The 23,523-nt window shown below is 39.2% G+C and overlaps 1 protein-coding gene across 7 annotated transcripts in view; it reads right to left on the reverse strand.

Moving 5' to 3' along the window:
• camta1a (calmodulin binding transcription activator 1a) overlaps positions 1-23,523 on the reverse strand; it is a 1,308,418-nt gene that overhangs the window by 677,830 nt on the left and 607,065 nt on the right. For all 7 annotated transcript variants that reach the window (XM_072586311.1, XM_072586310.1, XM_072586307.1 and 4 more), the window contains one exon: positions 12,486-12,553. In XM_072586311.1, the coding sequence (XP_072442412.1) occupies positions 12,486-12,553 (68 nt within the window). The remainder of the gene's footprint in view (positions 1-12,485; positions 12,554-23,523) is intronic.

Raw genomic sequence — 23,523 nt, forward strand, 5'->3', positions numbered from 1 at the left:
ATGCCACACAAATGCCAGGCAATGACCATCACCATTAAGAAACAACCTAACCGCCATCCCTTGACATTCAATGGTGTTACCATCACTGAGTCCCCCACTATCAACATCCTGGAAGTTTTCATTGGCCAGGAACTCAACTGGACTCACCACATAAATGCAGCAGCTACAAGAGCAGGTCAGAAGCGAGGAATACTGCAGCTAGTAACTCACCTCCTGATTCCCTAAAGCCTGCCCACCATCTACAAGGCACAAGTCAGGAGTGTGATGGAATATTTCCCACTTGTCTGGATGAAGGCAGCCACAACAACATTCAGGAAACTTGACACCATCCAGGTCAAAGCAGTGCCCTTGAATGGCACTACATCCACAAGCAACCACACCCTCCACCACCAACCCACAGTAGCAGCGGTGTGTACTATCTACAAGATGGACTGCAGAACATCACCAAATATTCTCACACAGCACCTTCCAAACCCACAACCACTTCCATCTAGATGGACAAGGGCAGCAGATGTATGGGAACACCACCAGTTCCAAGATCCCCTCCAAGCCACTCACCATCCTGACTCCGAAGTACATCTCCGTTCCTTCACTGGGTCAAAATCCTGGAATTTCCTCCATAATGGACAACCCACAGCAGGTGGACTGTAGCAGTTCAAGAAGGCAGATCACCACCATCTTCTCAAGGGGCAACTAGAGATGGGCAATAAATGCTGGCCAACCAGTGATGCCCACATCCCACAAAATAAATAAATTAATAACAGAACATCCATGAAGATAGATTGATATGCATTTGAACAATGATCCCAGTGAAATTATTGAGCAGCAAGTCTCTTAGATAGGCCTACTAAAAATGAAAAATCTGGTGTCACTGGATTCCACTTAAGTCTACAATAACGATCTTAACATTTTATTGTGAGAGTTCCAAAAGACATTCTCTCTAAAATTAAATCATGATCCTAACTTGTACCATTTCCCTGATTTAATCCATGAATCAACACATATATGATATGCTGATAATATGATAATATATCATAAATATATTACAACTCATGTTTTTCCAACAGTGTACACATCTCCTGTTGCGATTCCATGAAATTTTGAGCAACTGTGAAGAACTCTGCCAAACGTCTTCAACAAAAAAAATCAGTTGATGTTAAAAGCAAGCAGTAACTGGACTCTGATAAATGAATCAACGAATGACTCTGAGCTAGACTGATAGCTCTGCCTTGAAAGTTAACTAGACATTATACCCTTTCCGGGATTACGTGAACTACTTTGTAAGTTCAGAAGATTTTGTTTTTACTTACAACATGCCTTTTCAACCAAACTGTGTTGATTTTGTACAGAAGATTCTCCTTCCTCCTCCTGCAAATGCGGTCATGGCAAATATTATAAAGCAACAACCTCTAAGAATGAAATAATCTGACTGGACGAATCGTGATGATATTCCTGGTCATTTGATATGTAACAATGCTTTTTAGACAGCAAGGTGTATAAGGTGCTTCACATAAATGTTATCAAACAAATTGACACGTCAAAGTGGCCAAACGCTTGAAGAGAAGACCTTATATGACTGATTCGGGGCACCATCAAACCTTTGCCACAGTATTTTGTGCCTTTTTAATTTTTACAGGCTGATTAGGTTTACACTGAAACAAATCATATTTACTATTTTCCATCTAATTTTATTGCTTTCTGCCTCTTTAGATATAGTTCTGTCCAGTGCTTGTTCCTCATATATGTGGTTATTCTGTGAACACTGACAGACCATTTACTCACTTAAGGCAGAGTCAAGCAGTATCAATTCTCTCCTCAACCAAACATCTCCAAAGGCATTATGGAGGGGGTCACAGAATGGTGATCTTTCTCCTTAATATAGTGATCCTTCTGTAACCAAAATGGAGGTCAGCTTACTCAGCATTGATAGGGAGTCATATCTGTGACCCTTCCTGATTTAATAACTTTTTGGAAAATTCATTTTAAGGCAACAAGCTATTGAGGGTACAAAAATTAAATCTGTCAGATTCATCATCTCAGACTAGGCTCAAGACTTGACATTACACACAACACAACCTGAATCCAATGGTCCCTGCATCCTACATGTCTAAGCAGTAACTTAATTATGCCATTATTATTGGGCTATGTAGTCTTAAATCTTGTGACAGCTAACTCTCTAGCAACTCATCCTTGACGATGATTCTCCTTTTCTTCATTACAAATCAAATTTTCAGTACCTGAAAACACTCAAAGGCTGGGAACAGTCAACAGTGTAGAAAACAAATGACAAATTCAAGAGCGTTTTCATCATCTCAAGTGATTCTACAGCATCTCTTCTGACACAATGTATTACAGGGTTTTCTCTACTATGGGAAAAGGTGTATTGCTGTATGTAGGAATCTCTGACAGGCCAACAAATTCAATAAAATGTTTCAGAATGCTCAGAATCAGTGCTACTAGCTAATCCTCCTTTGCACTGCACAAAAAGACTATGTCTTTCAGGTGAAATACAGTTACAGGGTTAGGGCTAAATAGATTGGGACAAAAGGATGTAATTGAATGCTATAAACATTTTAAAGTAACTTACACTATTTTTAAATATATATTTTCATTCTGTCCACATTCACAAAATACATTGTCTATGTAAACATGTCAAGCTATAATTACTCCTTCCAGCCAATGATCTTACTGCTTACTATCATTGGAGGTAATTGTTTTGATAAAATTACCAGAGGTACTTTCCATTAGAAGTGCAAACATAACAATTTACCATTGAAACATTAATAGGAATGTGGGGCAGATCTAAGATTTTTAACATATTCTAACGTCCAAAAGAAAATTGGATTAATCATGGAAAAATCTGCTATGTATTAACGAAAGAACAGAGCGAATGGTGTTAAATTGATCCCTCACCAGTTGGCGAAGGTATGAAACAAAACATTAATTCTTTTTTGATACTTGGCTTATTTACAAGATTAAGCATTTTGTATGCCTGCTTCGTGACTACTACCCATATGGCCCATCAGTTTTTGTGGTACTTAAAAAACACAGCCCTTCACCTGTCTATCTTAACAATATAATGAATGCACCACAATAAAGTGGAACAAATTGTGCTGCTCCTATTTACTAACAGGAGCAGCACAATGGTCTGAATGGTCTCCTTTCACAGAGTATCATTCTAATATAATTTACCATAAAGTATCTTTCCTTCCAAATTACTAATTAAAACTCTCCTTTGCCTAGTGATTGCAAAGTCCTTTGTGAAATGAACTTAGGATAGTGGCCACAGGTTGCAGCACAACCATCAGTAACTGATTAGCAGTTTCACACAAACAGATCTGAATGGTCTATGACTAAGGCATACTGGAGGGGTCTTTACTCTGTATCTAGCCCATGCTGTATTTGCCATAGGAGAGTTTGATGGGAAAGTGGAAAAATAGCTTTGTTCTGTTATTGGGCTACAAACAAAAGTGAGAAACAATGGGAAAAAGCTTATGCTGTTTGACTAAGTTTCTCAAAAATTGCTGAACAAATCACTTGCAGAGCAAAGTAAAGATAAAGTCACACAGATCATGTCATGCCATTGCTTCAAACTTTAAGCATGTAAAAACTTGTTAAATCTCACATTAAACAAGCACCTAATTGTTACTTAGGAAATATTTGCAAATGCAATGAGAAAAAAAAGGCCCAGAAGACCAGGCAGGGATCAGGGCTGACCAAACTGGTTAAGAGGCACAGTCTTGCTTCTGAATCATCTGAATAATCACATAATCGTGGACAGGAACTGACAGGAACAGCCACCTTCAGATAGCACTTTATCAAACAAGTCCTTGACCTGTACATAAGGGTAGAAAGTGTTGGAAATACAGAGCAGATCTCTAATTACTTGAGAGAGGAAAAGCTGGCAAAATGTTGCCAAATCAGACCTCTCGTTTCAACATTGATGAATGTTAGAACACTCCTGAGTTGGCCGATTGTGTTTCCATTGCTGTTTTCTATATCACCCAGGCAATTATGTGGCCAACAAAGCTGGGAGATGGATGATCATGAGCATCATAATCATTGGTTGTCATGATGGAGCATGTTGCAGGCTTGATGGACAAGCTGGTCTCATCCTGTCTGTCAGTTTCACATGCACCTCAACCATGAACCTGCCTTTTCTCTTTCAGCTGTTGAAGGTTCTGACATGTATCTTCCAGACATGACCACTTATGCAGTTGTCATGACTATTGGTTAAAAACATTTTAAAATAATAGAGAGCTCTATAAATGCAAAGGATTTTCCAAAAGTTCATTTCAGTGATTTTATACGTCTATTGGACCGGTTGAAATTTATGTTTTAAAAAAGGCAAGATGTTTTTCGGGTGTGTGGGAATTTTTCATTTGTGAGAACCAGCAGAAATAAATTATCTGGTCAGTCACCTTATTGCCTTCTAGGGAATCTTGCTGTGTGTAAAATAACTACCACATTTGTTTATCCAACAGCAAGTTATTCAAATCCTTGAATATGTTCTGCTATTTAATTTGACCACAACTGACATGAACTTTAACTCCATTTTCCCACCTTTGTTCGTACTCTTGTCAAACAAAAATCTAACAATCTCAATTTTAAAATTTTCAAGTGACTCTCAGTTTCAACAGCATTTCATGAGACAGAGTACTAGATTTCCTCTGTATTTGTGTGTATGAAGACTCCCAGATATCATCCCTGAACAGCCCACTCTGGTTTTAAAATTATGTATACCATGTGAGGTAATAATTTCACTTACTCTACCCTAACGATTCCTTCAAAAACCTTAAACATTTCAATTAGATCATTCCTTAATCTTTCAGATATTTTTAATCAGTCTGTTCAGAGATATTATGACACACCTCTGGAGCAGGTAGGACTTCAACTGGACCTTCTGGTCTAGAGGTAAGGACATGCCCACTGCATCACAAGACCCCAATCCCTTGACCTTTTTTACTTGGTGAATACAAGCCTAATATGTGCAAACCGTCCTCATTATTTCAATTTTTTGCACTGCACCCACCCCACACCAACATTGCTCCCCCTCATCCTGCAAATTGAATGTATCCTTCTTAAGGAGTGGACAACATTTCAAAAATTACCCAACTGTGAAGCACAACGGGATATTTTAGAATGATATAATCATGTACTATGCATTGTAAGTCGCTCTCACTTAAGGCATCATATATCAAAATTAATATCTTGCACAGCAGTTAGGTTTTAATTTAGAAAATAAGAAACATAAATAACAGTGAGAGGATACAGCTCTGTGCTTGGCCCCAGGCTTCTGCCTTTTGTACACTACCCAGTATCTTCTGCATGAGCCTTACCACATTTAGTTATAATGTCTTTTACTGATGAAATAGGGAAAAATTGTGAGCAGTGCCAGAAGGGTCAGGAATGAAAGGACATAGATTTAGAGTGATAGGCAAAAGAAATGAGGGACTGTGTGTCAGAGACAGGGATGGAGATAATTTTGTGCAACAAATCATTATAAAATGAAATGAGCTGTGTGAAAAGTGAAGATTTAATAGTAACTTTAAAAGGGAATTTGATGAGTAGTTGAAGGGGAAAACAAGATAGTCCGAAAGGGAAGGAACAGAGCAGTGGGATTAATTCAACTGTTTCTTTTGGAAAAGCACAGACTGAGTGGTGTTTGTTTGTGCAGCATCATTAGAACTAGGCACAGGAACAGGCCCTTCAGCCCTCCAAGCCTGTGCCAATACATTTTGCCCTTCCAAATTCTTCCATTCTTGATACTGTGATCTGAAAATACAGGCCTATGCAAGCAAGGTATCTCAGGACTGCTGCTCAAACTGTTCAAGTCTGCCCTGCAAGAGTCAGGATAAGATGGGAGAAGAGGAGACAAACATTGGAAAATAAAGTTTAAGTATAGATGTACTGTGAAGCAACAGTAAACCATTGCAAGTATGCCTGTTACTTGCTGTACCAATACAATAAAGATATATTCCATTTATTTACTACTTTGCACTTTGTCGACAAGTTTCAAACACCTCTACACTAAAAATGATTTTTTGTATTTAGAGTGTGGTGATTATTGTTACGTAGGCAAACACACATAATTATGTGAAAACATGCAAAGCACTGAGCTTGTACTGCAGCAACCTCTGCATCAATGTGTGAATAAGCTGTTGAAAGCTTGACATTTATGTTCACATCTCCCACTAAATCTTAGTAAAGCAATGTGAATGCTAGCAAATTATAGTTGTTAATGATTTCATTTGTGTTCCTCTTCACACCATGAATTCAGTAATAAAATACTCTAGAGTGAGGAGGAGGAGGAGACTGAAGAATTCTATCTTAAAATTCACCCCCTCCACACTCGTGACATTGGGTGCACTTTGAAGTCAATGCTGCCTGTGTGAAACTTTGAGTAATTTGATTAAATTCATAACTTTGTGACAACCCCAGGAGTAGTGGGGAAAATGAACCAGCATACTTCCCCAAGTCCATCATGACACTTGCAAAACTCATAACATTGTATCCAGCAATAGATTTAACTTTACTACAGGATAATATTTTCGAAAACATCCAGATAGTAATAAGGATTAAACTTCCTTTATTGGTCAGAGTATTGAGTACAGGAATTGGGAGGTCATGTTGTAGTTGTACAGGACATTGGTTAGGCCACTTTTGGAAAATTGCATGCAATTCTGGTCGCCCTCCTATCAGAAGGATGTTATGAAATTTGAAAGGGTTCAGAAAAGATTTACAAGGATGTTGCCAGATTTGGAGGATTTGAGCTATAGAGAGAGGGTGAATATGCTCGGGCAGTTTTCCCTGAAGTGTTGGAGGCTGAGGGGTGACCTTAGAGAGGTTTATAAAATCATGAGGGCCATGGAGGAGATAAATAGGCAAGGCCTTTCCCCTGGGGTGGGACAGTCCAGAACTAGAGGGCATAGGTTTAGGGTGCGAGGGGAAAGATATAAAAGAGACCGAAGGGGTAACTTTTTCACGCAGAGAGTGGGACATGTATGGAATGAGCTGCCAGAGGAAGTGGTGAAGGCTAGTACAATTGCAACATTTAAAGGGCATCTGGATGGGTATATGAATAGGAAGGGTTTGGAGGGATATGGGCTGGGTGCTGGCAGGTAGGACTAGATTGGGTTGGGACATCTGGTCGGCATGGAAAAGTTGGACCGAAGGGTCTGTTCCCGTGCTGTACATCTCTATGACTCTATAACAAATGAATTTAAGATTATCAATTTGACTTGCAATGTGTTTCATTTGCATGTGCTAGAAGCTACATATATTCATTAACTGAACCTTATTCTGTGTAGGCAAAAAGAGTCTGTGCATACATTGCACCGCTTCTTTTGAAACAATTCTGATGTAGGGTCACTAGATTTGAAACATTAACTCTGCTTTTCTCTACAGATTCTGCCAGACCTGCTGAGTTTCTCCAGCACTTCTTGCGGGAAGTGAACCCTCCAACCACACGGGATCAATGTTGATTTCACCAGTTTCCTCATTTCACCTCCCCCACTTGGCACCACCCTCTTGGACTACCTCTCCTACCTGTCCATCTTCCTTCCCATCTATCCGCTCTGACCTATCACCATCACCCCCACCTTCATCCCAGCTACCTTCCCCCCAGCCCCACCCCAGTCCCATTTATTTCTCAGCCCCCTTGGGCCGCCCCTACCCTGCGTTTCCTGATGAAGAGCTCCTGTTCAGGAGAAATGTTAGGAAACACTTCTATATACAAAGAATGGTTGATGTATTGAACTCTCTTCCATAAATGGCAGTGGATGTAGGATCAGTTGTTAATTTTAAATCTGAGATCAATAATTTTGTGTTAAGCAAAGGTATTAAGGGAATTGGGCCAAAGGTATATGGAGTTAGGCCATGATCTAATTCAATCGTGGTACAGGCTTGAGGGACTGAATGGCCTACTCCTGTTGCTATGTTCCTATAATCTTCTCAGAGTCTTTGTATTATCACCACTACTTTCCTTCTACCCGCTTTTTAATGTCACCTACAAACTTTGCATTAGCTCATTCACTTCTATCATTCAAGTCAATTAATATGTTAGAAATAATTGTGGTCCCATCACTGATCACTCTGTCACTCTACTAGTCAGAGACTACTGTCCTGAAAATGCCTCCCTTATTCCAATTCAGTCTTGTCATCTTCATTCACATTCTATGGTTGTCTTCCTGGTGAAGTAGACATTTTCAATCCTCAGACATGGTGCGAGAGAACTGCAGTACACTTAGCATTATCTTTATGTTTGGTACTGATACTTCTTTGGAAAACAAGATTAAAATGTTGCTCAATCTTGTGTTGACTCATTTTCTGGTAACAAAGTCAAATCTGTCGCGTCAGTTCACGTATGAGTCTGTTCTGTTGTCTGAACAACCCTAATTAACATTTTCTCAATGAGCTCAAGTGAGTTATGCTGCTCATTCTTATTCTCAGTATTTGCATCTTCTGACCAACCTTGCAAACGTTTATCTTCTTAATTTCCTACAGTGATGGTGGGATTATAAAACACTTTCACACTTTATATAGAGTCAGGGACCTTCCTCCAGTTGACAATAGAAAACATTGCTCTTCTCCCAATATAGGGAGTAGATTAATGGATTTGTCTCTTGTTCTTACAAAAGTCTACAAATGTCAACAAAACCTTTGAGTGGTTGCCCCTTTTCTGGTTAGTAATAATTGATGTCTCTGAACCAATTGGTCTCTTGGAGCAAGCTGAACTGCTTCAAATATCTTTAAGGGGCTGATGTCAAGGCATGAGTGCAGTTTCAAAAGTGAAAAATATTGATTCTAAACCACAGACATTTCAAAACTCACAATTTTTAAATTAGTTTTCATCCTTAAAAACTTAATAATCACCAGCTAGTCATTTTAATTCTGCTCTGAAGCCTTTCTGTTCAGCAGCACTGGTATAATTTATGTTGTTATCCTCCTCTGTCTACAGTAGCCATGCCTAAGATGGTGGCAATACTCATCTTGATGGTTTTAAGTACTCCTTTTCTATCTTACCAGCTTGGTATTTTGCATTGTTATTTTAAATATCCCCCACCCCCAACTGGGAATTCTAACTTTACTCATAGAATTCTGAAATTCTCCCACAGATCCTTCCCATATGTAACCTCCTCGTGTGACTAGTTTTTGCTCTCTTCCTGTACACTGTTTTATCTGTTCCTATCTGTGCCTGTAACCAGCTATGAGGTGAAGGCTTTCTTCTGGAGTGCTGCCTTTGGTCTGCTGCTGCTTCATAGAATATTGCTGACTACTTGTCTCCTAAGTTGGATGGACTTTTATCACAAATTCTATGAAACAATCCATACCACTGAATATCATGTCATGTACTGTAGTACCAAGCACTGATGGCTTGTCATTGGGGTAGAGTACTGCCACCAATTTGATCTCTTAGATATTGTCTAATCAACCTGCTCAATGGTAGATGTTACTACAAACCTCTGGAGCAGGTGAGTCCTGAACCTGGGCCTCCTGGCTCAGAAGTGCTCTGATGAGTCTTAGGCCTATCTAATTAATATAGACATGAGGTATAAATTGGTTAACACAATCCCATTGGGTGACTTGAAACCTGAGATTCTCATGAATTGAAACAGTTTTAAATAGAGACAAAAAAGCTCTGACTTAAAATAGTCCCGGGCCTCATCTGACTCTCCAAGTTGGTCAAGTTCCATGAAACTGATGATCTTTTCCATAAACAAAAGATAGTATAAACTGAGATTAGTATTTTACCCATTGCAAATGACACCAGTCAGCAACTCCAAGGTTCTCAACTTGTGTTTAGCTTACATCTTTACCAGAATGTTTACATTTGAGGGGAGCAATGCCTACAATTAGCAAGCCCAGAAGCAATCAATTCAGCAGATGTAACATTCAATCAAACTGCTATCTCAAAGGATGTTTTTGGGCAGAACAAGAACTGAAAACTGGAGATAGAATAGAATCCACAGAATCCCTAAATTGTGGAAACAGGCCCTTTGGCCTGACAAGTCCACACCAACCCTCCGAAGAGTAACCCACCCAGACCCATTCCCCTTACTCTATTATCCAATATTTACCCCTGACTAATGCACATCATCTACACATCCCTGAACACTATGGGCAATTTAGCACGGCCAATTCACCTAACCTGCACATCTTTGGATTGTGGGAGGAAACCGGAGCACCCAGAGGAAACCCACGCAGACACGGGGAGAATGTGTAAACTCCACGCAGACAGTCGACTGAGGCTGGAATCAAGCCCAGGTTCCTGACACTGTGAGACAGCAGTGCTAAACACTGAGCCACCGTGCCGCAAAGATGGCCCTTCCTCCCTCCCTCCTTCTATCTCTTAAGAAGAAAATGCATAATGACAATACTGACTGTAAAGAGACATCAGGAAATAGAAGAATTTAGAATATATCTTAAGACAATATTAAGACAGCTAATGCTGAGGGTTCCAGAAACCAACTAACTTACTATCGTCTCAAGTTAAAATCTCATGCCTCCTACCATCCAAAGGTCTTTGAAGTGTACACACTTCTATCCACTTTTTACACAGGCTACAATCTTAGTACCTGTGTGAGAAGGCCAAGTGACTTGAGCAAAAGCCATATGTTGGATTTATTTATTATTTATCTCAGGGCTACCAGTTAATAAATTTGGTCTTTGTTAACTCCAGAAAACCTTGTGATTGGTTCCTTACTGCTACAGCAAACATTAGTTAACTGGATTTTAAGTGAAGAGAGGAATGGTTTGGGCTGATAAGAACTTAAACCTTTGTTGCAACCAACCTAAAAGGCTAAAAAGGAAATTTGTTCACTCCTTTCGTAGTCATTCATGACAACCATTCCTGATCACTAAATTAACCTAAAAACAGAAGGGGACACTGGGGATTCAGAGGACTATATACTGCATAACAGTGACCACATTCTGTAGACTTATTAGATTCTAGACTTATTACAGTCTCATAGACTCTAATATTGGCAGTCTATTTGAGGTAGCTGATGGGGCAGGTATGGGAAGAAGGGAAGAAGACATTTACTACCAAGATTTCACACTGAATCTCTTGTCATAATGTTCCCTATGAACCTCCTTAGATATCATCAAAAATCACATGACACCGGATCATACTCAGAGTCATATGGTTTATTTGAAAACACAAGCTTTCGGAGCTCCACTCCTCCTTTAGGTGCTAGTGAGGGAGAATATATTGGACACAGAAATTATAAGTAAAAGATCAAAGGGTCATACAACTGTTGCAAATGTATTGAATATTCCTAGTTGGCTGTTAATTCTTTAATCATTTAGAATGGAGATGCAGGTTGATTGATTATTATGTAAATCACAGAATTTCTTTCAAGTCACTGCCCAGAAATAACTTAAGGTTTTAACAATATAAAATATAAAATGTAAAAATATAAAATACCGCAGGTCAGAGAATGCATTTTAGTTATGAGGCCTAAAGCAGACTTGTTTAGAGTCTGTCTTGTGCCCTAACCTGGAGTCAGTCTGGTTTTATTTCCAAAGCCATTCTTAGAGATCAGTTTACAGAAGACTTGGAGTAACCTTCAATAGCAAAATCGCTTACTTCTTGCTCTTTCAATGGTGAAATATACTCTCAGGTTTCACGGCACACTCTCCTCATCTGTCACACAACATTCAAGAACAAACATTCTTTGTGCTTAGTGTCAACTGATCAAAGCCACTCAGCACAATTAAAGTGAATGTGCACAACACATTATAAATTGGATGGGAAGGGATGATGAGAGAGGAAACAGTTCCTGCTTCCAATTGCACTGACTTCTCCTCATTGGTGGGTGCATGCCTTAGCATTGGTTTAATTACAAGAATAGGTTTGGGATGTGGTGTTGCATATGGTCAAATTGCTCTCCCCAATCCAGTTCTCTCTTTCACAGCTTTCACATGCCAGTCGGGTCAGTGATTGAAAAGTGAAGCCAGAATAAGAATCCAGCTTTATTAGGAGAGGTGAGAAAAGAAATTAGCACCATGCTGCAAAATAATCAGACTCCATTGTGAGCCATGCTCAGGTTGCAATGATTAGCACATTTGAATTTTTAGGATTAAAAACGTACTGAAGGAGAGATGTTGACATTAATAGGTGCTGTGACTAATGACTGACAACGCAGTTTGGTAAGACATAGGAAAATACTTTAGATTTCCATTAGATAGGAGTGTTCCTGCATTAGGAACAATGCAGGCTGTTCTAGCTCATCTAGAGTTGCAGCAGCAGGCCAAAGTTCACCAACACGTGAATTCTACCATGGTGCAGAACCGCAACTGCATTGCTCAATAAATATTTTATCCCATTAGTACTCTGGGTTGTGGTCAGACCACTGAGGTGTATGAACCTTGAAATGAGGAATCACCACATTCTCAATTAAGCACTGAATTTACAAGCAATTCTGTATATTAATCAATATCATTGTGCAGATAAAGAGAGAGAGAATGCAATTCACACTTACCTAGTTTTAGGGGATGTTGTTAACCATTCCTCGTGTTTCTCGAATGTTATTAAATAAGCTGCAATTTCCTGAAAGACACAAACAGAAGTAAAAAGATCACTTTAGATGCAAAGTAGAATTGACATACCAATCTGCTTTGTGCACAAGATCTCCCTCCAACAGAAACCTTCTCAAAGACGACGAAGGTATAAAAGAATTGTGATCATTCATTAATCATTCCTTTCCAAAACAAAAAGAAATCAAGGTTTCTAATCGCATGCTTCATACCCAAACAGTAATGGTCGATATAAAATCACAGTTCCACAAGGGTTGGGTTGAAGAAATAACACAGTATTTTTAAAAAATGGTCATTTATACCATTCTTCCACAGAGGATACCAACAACAAAATCTTTAATTAAAAAGAGACATTTGGCCTCATCATTCTTTTGAATAGAGAATTAGGAGAAGTTTTTTTTTAATCTGTCCCTCTCCAATCCCATCTACAAGACCTGTCCCCTCCTATGCCATAACCATGGCATTAATCATTATTCATAATAACATAATATGATACATTCAGCCTATAGTACTGTGCTGGTTTTTTGGTCAGCCTGTTAGTTTCATATGTCCCTGCTTTTTCCCTGCATCCTTACAAATTGCAAGAAGTCCGATGAATGATATTACTGGCCTGTTCTGCCATAAGCTAATGCATTAACTCTTGTTTCATAGGATAGAGGGATACTGCTGATTGGAAATCTATCATGGTGCAGGAAAAGTGGGTTTGTACCAGATGCTTATTTTCCCCATCAGCCATCATAATACAAAGCACCAATGGACCCTGTATTAATTTCTACAACACACTGTAATTGTTCAATTTATATTGCATCCACATCCACTATAAGCAATAGGTTGCAATTACAATTGAGGTTCATTAGCAACAGCACCAACTTGGTATAATTTATGAAACTATTTGTTTTGCTTGGTGTAAAAAATTGCCAATTGCATTTGCTAATGTAGAGAGTAAACTTTATCTTCCTGCTGTAAAATGTGCCTCTGTCCCAGATTCAGGAACATTCTCACCACAACAACACAATTTTGCATTCCGTCTTTCCACACTGGCTTCTGAAACCTTTCTGAATTATATTACCCTTTTGTGCTGCATGTGGGTGGTTTTATGCTGTGGCTCTACTCAGAGCTACAGTTTGCAAATTTTACTTGTGCTTCCCAATAACTTCAATTTTGTGAAGGCTTCCCCATCCCACACTCAGACAAATACTATCTTGACGTCAAAGGCAGTTGCTCTCTCCTCACCTCTGGAATTAAGAGTTTTTGTCCATATTTCGACAAATCACAAAGATATTTTATTTATTTATGAAGCATTTAAGTGGACGCTGGCTCGGTAAATGTGGGAGAAAAGAACAGCAAGTGGATAGGATGAGATTAAGATGAGTGGGAGGAGGCTTGTGTGAAGTGTAAATAGAAGCATAAACCAGTTAGACCTAATACTTTGCTAATATGTAAACGGCTGCTATTTATTTTGTTATTGGAATATGGTGGGTCCATTCATTGTTGCAAAGAAAATCCAATTCCAATTCAGGCACCCAGAGGTAGGAAATAATCCTCACAATGGTAATCAGTGTGGGGTTTTTGTGTGGTTGTGCCAAGGAGCTGCTCCCAAAGATATGGCTGACCAAAAAGTTAAAAACATCTTCAATTTCACAATTGATGTGGAACCAGGAGAAGCAGAGTGCTCCTCTCACCTTCTCAGCCCTGCTGTGGTGTACTGCTCTCCCATGATCCAAACCTCCTCTCACTGCTTTCACCCCACTTCAACTCCAAGCCATGAGATTACGTTTTAAGCCCCAAACCAAAGATGTGAGCACATGATCTAAGGCAGCATCCCTCAATAGGAAGGAAAACTTAATTGACAGACTAGCCATCTTTTGGACAAAATATTACTGAAGCTCTGTTTGACCACTCAGTTGGACATAAAATATTCTACAGCACTACATGGAAGAAAAGTAGTGGAGTTCTCCCCAGTGTGTAGTCAATGTTTGTCCCTCAACCCATATAAATGAAACAGATTAGCAAATCAAAATCAGATTGCTGGCTGTGAGACAATACTGTACATTATTTTGGCTGTCACATTTCCTGACATTACAACACTGACTATACTTCAAATTTAGTTCATTAGCTATAAAACATATTGGAACATTGTGAAAAGCACAACATAGTTATATGCAGGTAAACCTTTTCCTCCCTGTGTTAATTATATTCCTTAATACGAGCCTGAGAACAGCATTCTCCATTGCTCCAGTGTGCAACATTTCCCACAGCAGCCATCTCTGTGTGAGATTGCCAATTCGTACTGAATTATGAACAGTTTTCTGCTGCAGATTCATGTCCACAAACCCATTTTTAGATCTCAGGTTCCCAGTGTGAGAAGGCGATTTACTCGCCAACAATCTCCCCTCCTCGTTCAGTCATTATAAAATATATTTTATAACCTTCACGTAGGCAATAGGTGGATTATAAAAACTTGTTATTCCACAGGCATTACTCCATAAGTATAGAATAGCACTTTAAGCAGTGTTACTTGTTCAGTCACAGTCCCCAACAGACCAATCTCACTGAACAATTCACTCCTTACTATATAATTTAGATAGTCTGTACATAGACCCCAGTGCAACAAATCTCCCTCATTTATACCTTAGCAGCAAATCATTCTCAAACTTTGAAGCAGAGAAAACAGAAATGAAAACCCTTCTAGACAGAAACCAACACAAGCTGCATAAACTCTAGTTAGACTTGAATGGACTACATGCATTTTATTTGAAATAGAAATGGGAAAATGAAAGATTGGACTGCAGTGTTACAGAGAAAGGCAGTAAGATGGAGGAGCAGAAGTAGGAAACTAAGTCCATTTAAGTCTGCTCCAACATTCAATGAGACCATGTTTGATCTGATAATCTTCACTCACGATAACTTTTGTATCTGTTACTGATTAAATTATGTCTACCTTAGCCTTGAATATACATGACAGCTCAGCCTCTACTGTCCTTGAAGGTATGAGTTCCACAGATTGACTCACTGTGAGCAAAGAAATTCCTCCCCATCTACGTATTAAATTGGTAACCCCTTATGCCGAGATTATACCTTCTCGTGGTAGACTCTCTCACAAGAGAAACAGCCTCCGAAGCATTTACCCAGGATCAATGTAGTGAATCTTCTCTGGACTGTCTCCAAAGCCAGTATATCTTTCCTTAGATAAGGGAAGAAAAACCGCTTATAGTTTTCCAATGTGGTCTAACTACTGCCTTCAGTAGTTTTATCAAATTGTCCCTATTTTGATTCCATTCAGTTTGAAATAAAGGGAAACATTTTATTTGCCTTCTCTATCACCTGCTGTATGTCTATTCTAACATTTTGTGATTCATGCACAAAGACCCCCAAAATCTCTCTATGCTACAGTTTCCTGCAATCTTTCTTTTAAATAATATTCAAGCTCCTCTGTTCTTCCAGCTAAAAGTGCATAACCTCACATTTTCCTGCATTATATTCCATCTGCCATATTCTTGCTCTCTCGCTTAACCTGTCTGTATCTCTTTGCATACTCTTCACGTCATTCTCACCACTTGCCTTCCCACCTATTTTTGTGTCAACCACAAAATGGCTAAACTGCATTCACTTCCCCCATTCAAGTCATTAATATATTGAAAATAATTGCAGCCCCAAATTGAACACTGAAGCACTGTCACTAGTTACCAGTTACCAGTCTGAAAATGCCCTTTTATCTGGACTCCCTACCTTCCATTAGTTAGCCAATCCTTGATCCATACTAAAATATTAACTCCCGCATCATAGGCTCTGATCTTATTAAGTAGCCTTACATGCTGTACCTTCTAAAATGCCTTTTGGAAATCCAAATATGTTACATCAACTGGTTCCCCTTCATCTGTTTTGCCTCTCACCTCCTCAAAGAATTCTGATAAATGTGTCAGGCATGATTTCCCCTTTCTGAAACCATGCTGACTCTATATTTTCCCAAGAACATATGTTAAGCAAACTGACCTACAGTTATCTTTCTTTTTTTTTGTCTCCTTCACTTTTTGAATAAGAGTTACATTGACAGTTTTCCAATTCTCTGAGAATTTGCCAGAACCAGATTCTTGGAAGATTAGCTGCATGGTTACTTCTTTTTATGTCCTCGTATGCATCCTACCACATTTGGAGGACGTATTGGTCTTTAGCCTCACTTGTTTCACTAGTACTTTTGCTCTAGTGATTTTAGACATTTTATTCCCTTTCTCCCTTTTTGCCCTTTGATTACTTAATATTTTTTGGAATGCTATCAGTATCTTCAACCATGGGGACTGATGCAAAGTATTTATTCAACTCCCCTGCCATTTTCTGGTTCCCATTATTATTTCCCCTGCCTGGTTCTCTAGGAGTCCAAGGTTCACTTTGGCTCTTGCTTCCACTTTATGTACTTAAATGAGCTCTTGCTGTCTGTTTTGATATTATTTTCTAGTTTACTCTTAAAGTTTATTTTCTCCCTTTTTTAGTCATCTCTTGTTGGTTTTTAAAGCATCTTCGTTTTCTTTTCAATTCAATACTGTCCTTAACTTGCTTATTAATTGTGGTTTGTTTATTCCCTTCCTCAATCATTCAGTCGAGCTGGGTTATATCTTTAGTGTGAGCCATTAACTATTTTCTTAAATGTCTGCCATTGTTCCCCAACTGTTTTTCTACTAACCTCCTTTCCCAATCCACTTAGCTAACTCTGGAATCATTTCAGTGTCATTACTCTTATTTACGTTTAGCACAGTTGTTTCTGTCCTAAGTGTCTCACTTTCATACTGAATGCTAAATTCTACTATGATGTAGTCACTGCATCCTTTTACTCTCGAGACTACTTATTAAACCTGCCTTATTACACAGTGTGACAAACAGCCAAGTTTGTTTTGTAACTCAAATGGCAAATGGTGCTGTGTCATTCATGAATTATAATCAGTTATGATTACATAACAACAGGATGTAATATTTGCTAAAGCTGGAACTGAAAGAGATTTGAGAAATGGAAATATTTTGAGAGACAAACTAGTACTAGGTGCCTTTGTGTTAAAGGTAAACTGCCTAGCAACTCATTTTGGATTAGTTTTAAGTTGCAGTTTTCTTAGAGAAGTGAAAGAAGAAAACGGTTGGATTCAGACTTTCAAAGGACTGAAAGTTAGCCAGATCTCTCTCTAGCCCTCTGAGAGTAGAAACAAAATCAACACATAGATTTCGCAAAGAAAATATTTAAGCTCAAGCAAGACCCAAATGACTGGCATCACCACAGCCGGGAACAATATGATATAATTGCCAAAAACCAAAAGAAGTGTGAGAATGCCCCCCCCCCCCCTTTTGATTTGAACTCCTGTTACACAGAATTTGACCCTTTTTGCCTATATTTTCCACTTATGATATCCCTGCAAAATTATTTAACTTGTCTTTCTTGTCCATCCTATTTGTGAAAGAACATGTACATGTTTAGATTTAAATATGGATACAGTTTAAATTTGCAAATTTATCATTAATCCATTTTGCCACATGTTAGAGGATTTTTGTTTTGTTTTCTTGTTCATTGATGAACACTGGTGGGAATTTCTTTCTCCTTAGATTTTTGTTTCAATTAGGCATTAACCAACATAGTGATTAGGTTGGTTATATTTCACATTAGTGATGATTCATGAAATAGTGGGGTCGATTTCGAATGCATTTATCCCATGGAGGTTGTGACAGAATGCATCAAACACTATACTTCATTAAAAATATATTGACCATGCAGATGTCATAACACAAATTTGCCAGAGTGATACAGCTTAAATTAGTCAAATTACAAGGACATGTTGTGGAGATTAGGCTTGTATTTGTTTTCAGTAAAAAAGATTAAGGGATAATCTAATTTAGGTGTTTAAGATGATCAAAGGATTTGACAGAAGAGATACAGAAACTATTTCCTCTGTTGGAGCAGTCCAGAAAACTACGGCATACCTTAAAATTAAAGCAAGGCATTCAGGTATGACGTCAAAAAGTACCTTCTCACACAAAGAGTAGTGGAAGTCTGGAAGACCCACACACATTTTTGAGGCTCGTTTGTACTGAAATTGTTCAATCAAGATTGGCGATTTTTATTGGGAAATGGTGTTGAGGGCTATGGAACCAAGGCATGTAGGGGAGTCACTATACAGACCAGACACTGGTAGTTTAAGCAGCTACCTAGTCAGTCAGCTCCTCTAAAGATTTCTACATTAAGTGTGCTTTGTTTTTCTCCTCTATCTGTATCAAGTCTCCACTTCTCCATCGTGCTTCACTGACGTGCCAGCTAAATGGTTTCACATCACTTGGCCGTTCCACCCTAGAGAGCATGACAGTTGAATTTTGGCCATCAACTGTGTGATGTCAGCACGGAGTGGTCAGGAGCTGGAACTCATGCCCAATTATCCGTCCTCTTTCCCTGGCTCAGGGTTGCTTATGATATTCCTGTAACGTAAAGGTCAACTAACTCAGCAAAAATACAGGATCGAACCGTGGATATTTTCAGTGTGTGTAGTTCAATATCTCATAGGATGCATTCACCTACTGAAATAACAGGCAGTTAAATTATGAACATTTATCCATATTACTTTCTGTATAATTAGGAAGAAATTATTTTTCCAGGTGACTCAGTCATACATATGAGGGCCAAATGTCCTCAGCATTTGGTGAACCAGCCCAGGGCAACCTGTGTTTTGCAGTGATGCTTTTGGTCTTTGAAAAAGGAGAGCAGCTCAACAAGTTTCAGCTATTAAATGACTGGCAGTCTGCCTCCTCCAAGCTGAATGCTTGCATCAAATCTAGATGGAAACCCAGCTTGTTACAGAGTGAAATTACTGTGGCTCAATATAACTCTTCAGCTCTCTAAAGCTGGTTATTATTATTATGTTCAGTGAGAAATCCAATACGTTCACACTGACTGCATATGTTCCAACTGTGAGGTGAAGCAATAGGTGGTCATCGCAGTGTCAGTGGTAGGATGTGCTGTGCAACATTTGGTTTCAAAAATAAATATTTCTCCTCTTCTTAGTCAAAATATTTTAAAAATTGCTGCAGTTTGATTGTAATTGCAGAGCACACTTTATCCCAACACATAGTGCCAAATGATCGATGTAATTTGAGTGATGGGGCAGTCAAGTTTAAGATAGGTCCGAAGCAGACCAAAGGAGAAAGTGAGAGAGAAAAATTTAGAAAAAAAAGACAGAAAATGACATAAATGAAAGAAGAGTGAATGTGACAGAAGGAAAGATGGACTGCGTGATATTGGGAAAGAAATTGACAAACATGCTTGTGCACAGATATGTATTCAGACTAACAGACACAGAGGGTCTGATTTTAACTCGATGCAGAAGAATGGGTTTGGATGTAGTCAAAAATGGGTCCTGAGAGAGAGAAACAGAAATAAAAAACAGAGTAAGACAGAGGGAAAGAGAGAAACAGAGGACGACCAAGTCAGAGAGGAAAAGATTGAAGACAGAAAAGGGGAGTTGAGGGAGACTCAGGGAGGGTGACAAGATGGAGCAATTGGCAGGGCAAAGAGAAACGGAGCAAGAAACTGAGACACAACAAGACAATCAGTGAAACAGAGGGATGGAGAAGCAGAGAAATGAAAACAGTCATCATTCTGAGAAAAAAGATCGGGAGGGAGAGACATACAGAGACACATAAGCAGAGAGAGAAAAAACACTCAAAGAACAGTGGCAAAATAGACCAAGTGGCAGGAGGGGAAGGGGAGAGATGTGTTGCTGTGACCATTCAATGAGGCACTCAATCTCATGTACAACTACTCTACCATAGGCTTCCCTGTTACCACCCTCACAATTTTAGGGAGCATTCTGTGGTTCCTTCACCCAAAAAGATTACATTAACCTGGATTAAATTAGCCCTGTCACCTTGTGTATGTAAAGAAGAAAAAAATGGCACAACAGACTAAACCTGCCTGTGCAGTCTACCCATGCAGTATTCCATCGATTAACCTCTACTCAGCAGATAAAATACTGCAAGCAGAAACGTGTTACAACTGCAAAACATGCAAGGAATATTTGAGAGCTGCGTCTTTAAACAGTTCTGAAATACAAACAGGCCTCATCATCACAACCTACATTATTCATTCCTGACTCGCTGCCTTTTGCAGATGACATTTCCATGGTCACAGCAGGACTGGGATAATGCTCCCTGGAGAATTTGATTGTGTGTGCCTGGTGTCCTTTAACCTTCATTCCAGTTAGCAATCTGGTATTGGTCCAACTCTAACTCTAAGTCTAACAAGAATTTCATTGGCACATTACTTTTTAAGGAGTTTGTTGTTTCAGAGCTAAGTTTTGCCCAGTGAATCTCCCGATCTTGCACTTCATCCTCAGCAGGAGCCCTGTAGGAAAAGCTATTTCACAACTCTTCACACCCCACCCACTCGTCTCTCCAGGGTTAACATCAATTTTCTATTAACCGTATGCCGAGAAGCTGGGAAAATTCTACCCCAAGTTGTGAAGCAGTAACATTCCTACCACTCTAATTTTCTGGCTGATTTACTCTGCCCTTTAATTCTGTGCTCACAGTTAAATAATTTATCATGTTCAGATTACCTAAGGTATTATTTTGGAGCCATTGATCATGTCTCACCCCATCCTTGTGTTTTCCTATAAATGAAACAAATTGTAACCTCCCTTTATAGCTAAATTGTCAGAATATCATTGTCCTAGAACATCCCAGAATCCCTACAGTGTGGAAATAGGCCATTCAGCCCAACAAGTCCACACTAACTCTCCAAACAGCATCCCACCCAGACTCAGCCCTCTACCTCCCTGTAAGCCTGCATTTCCCATGGCTAATCATTCTAACTTAGACACTACAGCAATTTAGCATCTTTGACGTATGGGAGGAAATGGAAGCACCAGAGGAAACCAGGAGAATATGTTAATTCCACACAGTCACTCGAGGCTGGAATTGAACCTGGGTTCCTGGAACTGTGAGACAGCAGTGCTAACCACTGAGCCATTGTGCCATCCCATGGTGATCTCAGTTTTTATTTATACATCTTTTGAAGGACTAGTTACTAAATCTGTATCACATACCAGTATTCATCCCTCAAATAATGTTTGTGGGAACTTGTTATGCCCAAATGGTGTGCTGTGTTTTTCACATTGTAACAGTGACTACTCTCCAAAGGATTTAATTGGCTGTACAGCATGATAGGCCATTTGAAATCTTGAAAGGTGCTATCGAAGTGCTGGTTAATCTATTTAATTGGAGAAACCAGTTTATCACTTCCTAAAGTCTGGTGGGGGAGACGGAGGTCTAGGATAGAATAATTATATATAATTCTGGATGCAATGGCAGCTGGCTAACCAGACTGATGATGCTCTGGAATGTTTTAATTTGTCTTGATTCTTCAACTAAAATATTCAAAAGGTTCCAAACAGAGCTGAGATTGACACCAGTGCATCAGCTTGCATTATATTAGCTTATCTATAGAAAGGGTAAACCAACACTTTGGTGCTGACAATGAATTAGAACTTTCTGCTGTCAACACTGGAAATGTACAGCATATATATGCTATTTTGTTTCTCCCATGATAAAAAAAGACTCCTCCTTGACCAGCTGCTTACACACAGTCAATAACCACAGTCAATGCTCTCTCTGAACTATTATCATTGTATGAGATTCATGTAGCTAACATGAAATAAACTGGAAATAGCAGAATGTGTTTTTCTCACTTTATTGCTGAGGAACAACTTCTGACAATGGACTGACACATCATTCCAATGAGGATTCTTCAGCCAGCAGTTTAGACAGCGATTGTTGCTGTGTTATTTGACTGCAGCGGCCATCACAGCTGATGATTTTCTGAAACCCCTATTGTAGGACGGATACTGATCAGGAATGGTTAATCCAGATGGATGGACCCCCCCAGCTGTGCTGAAGGACAGATGTGTCTGCAGTTATTGTTTCAGCTGCCACCAGCTGACAGTTCAATTACGTTTCTCATTTTAAGCATTTGATCAGAGACAGGAAAACAAAGAGAGTATTCCCGAAGGATTTAATTGTGCGAAGTGTTTAAAAGATTAATGTGCATCAAGATCATTCAATTTTATTCGGTTGGTCTTGCCTTCCCCTTGACCTTTTGCCTCTTCATTTCAAAATCAATCAGCTCTGACCCCTTCATATACAAGAAATTCGCTTCACAACACCCAACAGCGTACACAGGCAGCACATGCATTTATGTCACATTGACTTTAAGTTAACTTTGAGACAAGAATAATCCACATGTATGCAGGTAAATGGAATGGAAATGGAAATGGATCACAGCCTTATACAGGCTTTACCTCTTCTGTACCAAACCAAGTTCCAAAACATACCTCATACAGATAAAGAGAGTTTTTAGTAAAAGGAAAAAGCCATTCAGTCCATCTTGTCAGTATCAGAAATGCTGGTCCCTTTAATCTACAGTTGATTTTTTAAAAGCATGATGTGGGTGTCACTGGTTGAGCCAACATTCACTGGCCATTCCTGGTTGCCTTTGAGAAAGTAGTGGTCAGCTGCCTGTTTGAACCACTGCATTCCACGAGCTGTAGGTAAACACACAATGCCACTGGGGAGGGAATTCCAGAATTTTGATGAAGTGAGACTGGTGGAATGGCGATATACTTCCAAGTCAGGATGGTGTGTGATTTGGAAGGGAATTTGCAGCTGATGGTTTTGCCATGCATTTGCTGCCCTTGTCTTTCTAGAAAGAAGCAGCTGTGGATTTGGAAGATGTTGCTTCAGGAGCCTTGGTGAATTTCTGCAGTGCATCTTGAATATTGTACACATTGCTGCAACTGACTGCTGAATGGAAGATATAGATGTTTATGATTCTGACAGACAGCAAGCATGCTCAATGAACTGTGTTTAGAAGCAATAACATCTCTGAATAAATTGATTGGAAATATAAAAGAAAAGAGCTGTGTTCTTTCCCCCTCCAATTCCATTTTAATTTTATTCTCT

The sequence above is a fragment of the Chiloscyllium punctatum genome, chromosome 16 (assembly GCF_047496795.1).
Source record: "Chiloscyllium punctatum isolate Juve2018m chromosome 16, sChiPun1.3, whole genome shotgun sequence".
Lineage (NCBI taxonomy): Eukaryota > Metazoa > Chordata > Chondrichthyes > Orectolobiformes > Hemiscylliidae > Chiloscyllium > Chiloscyllium punctatum.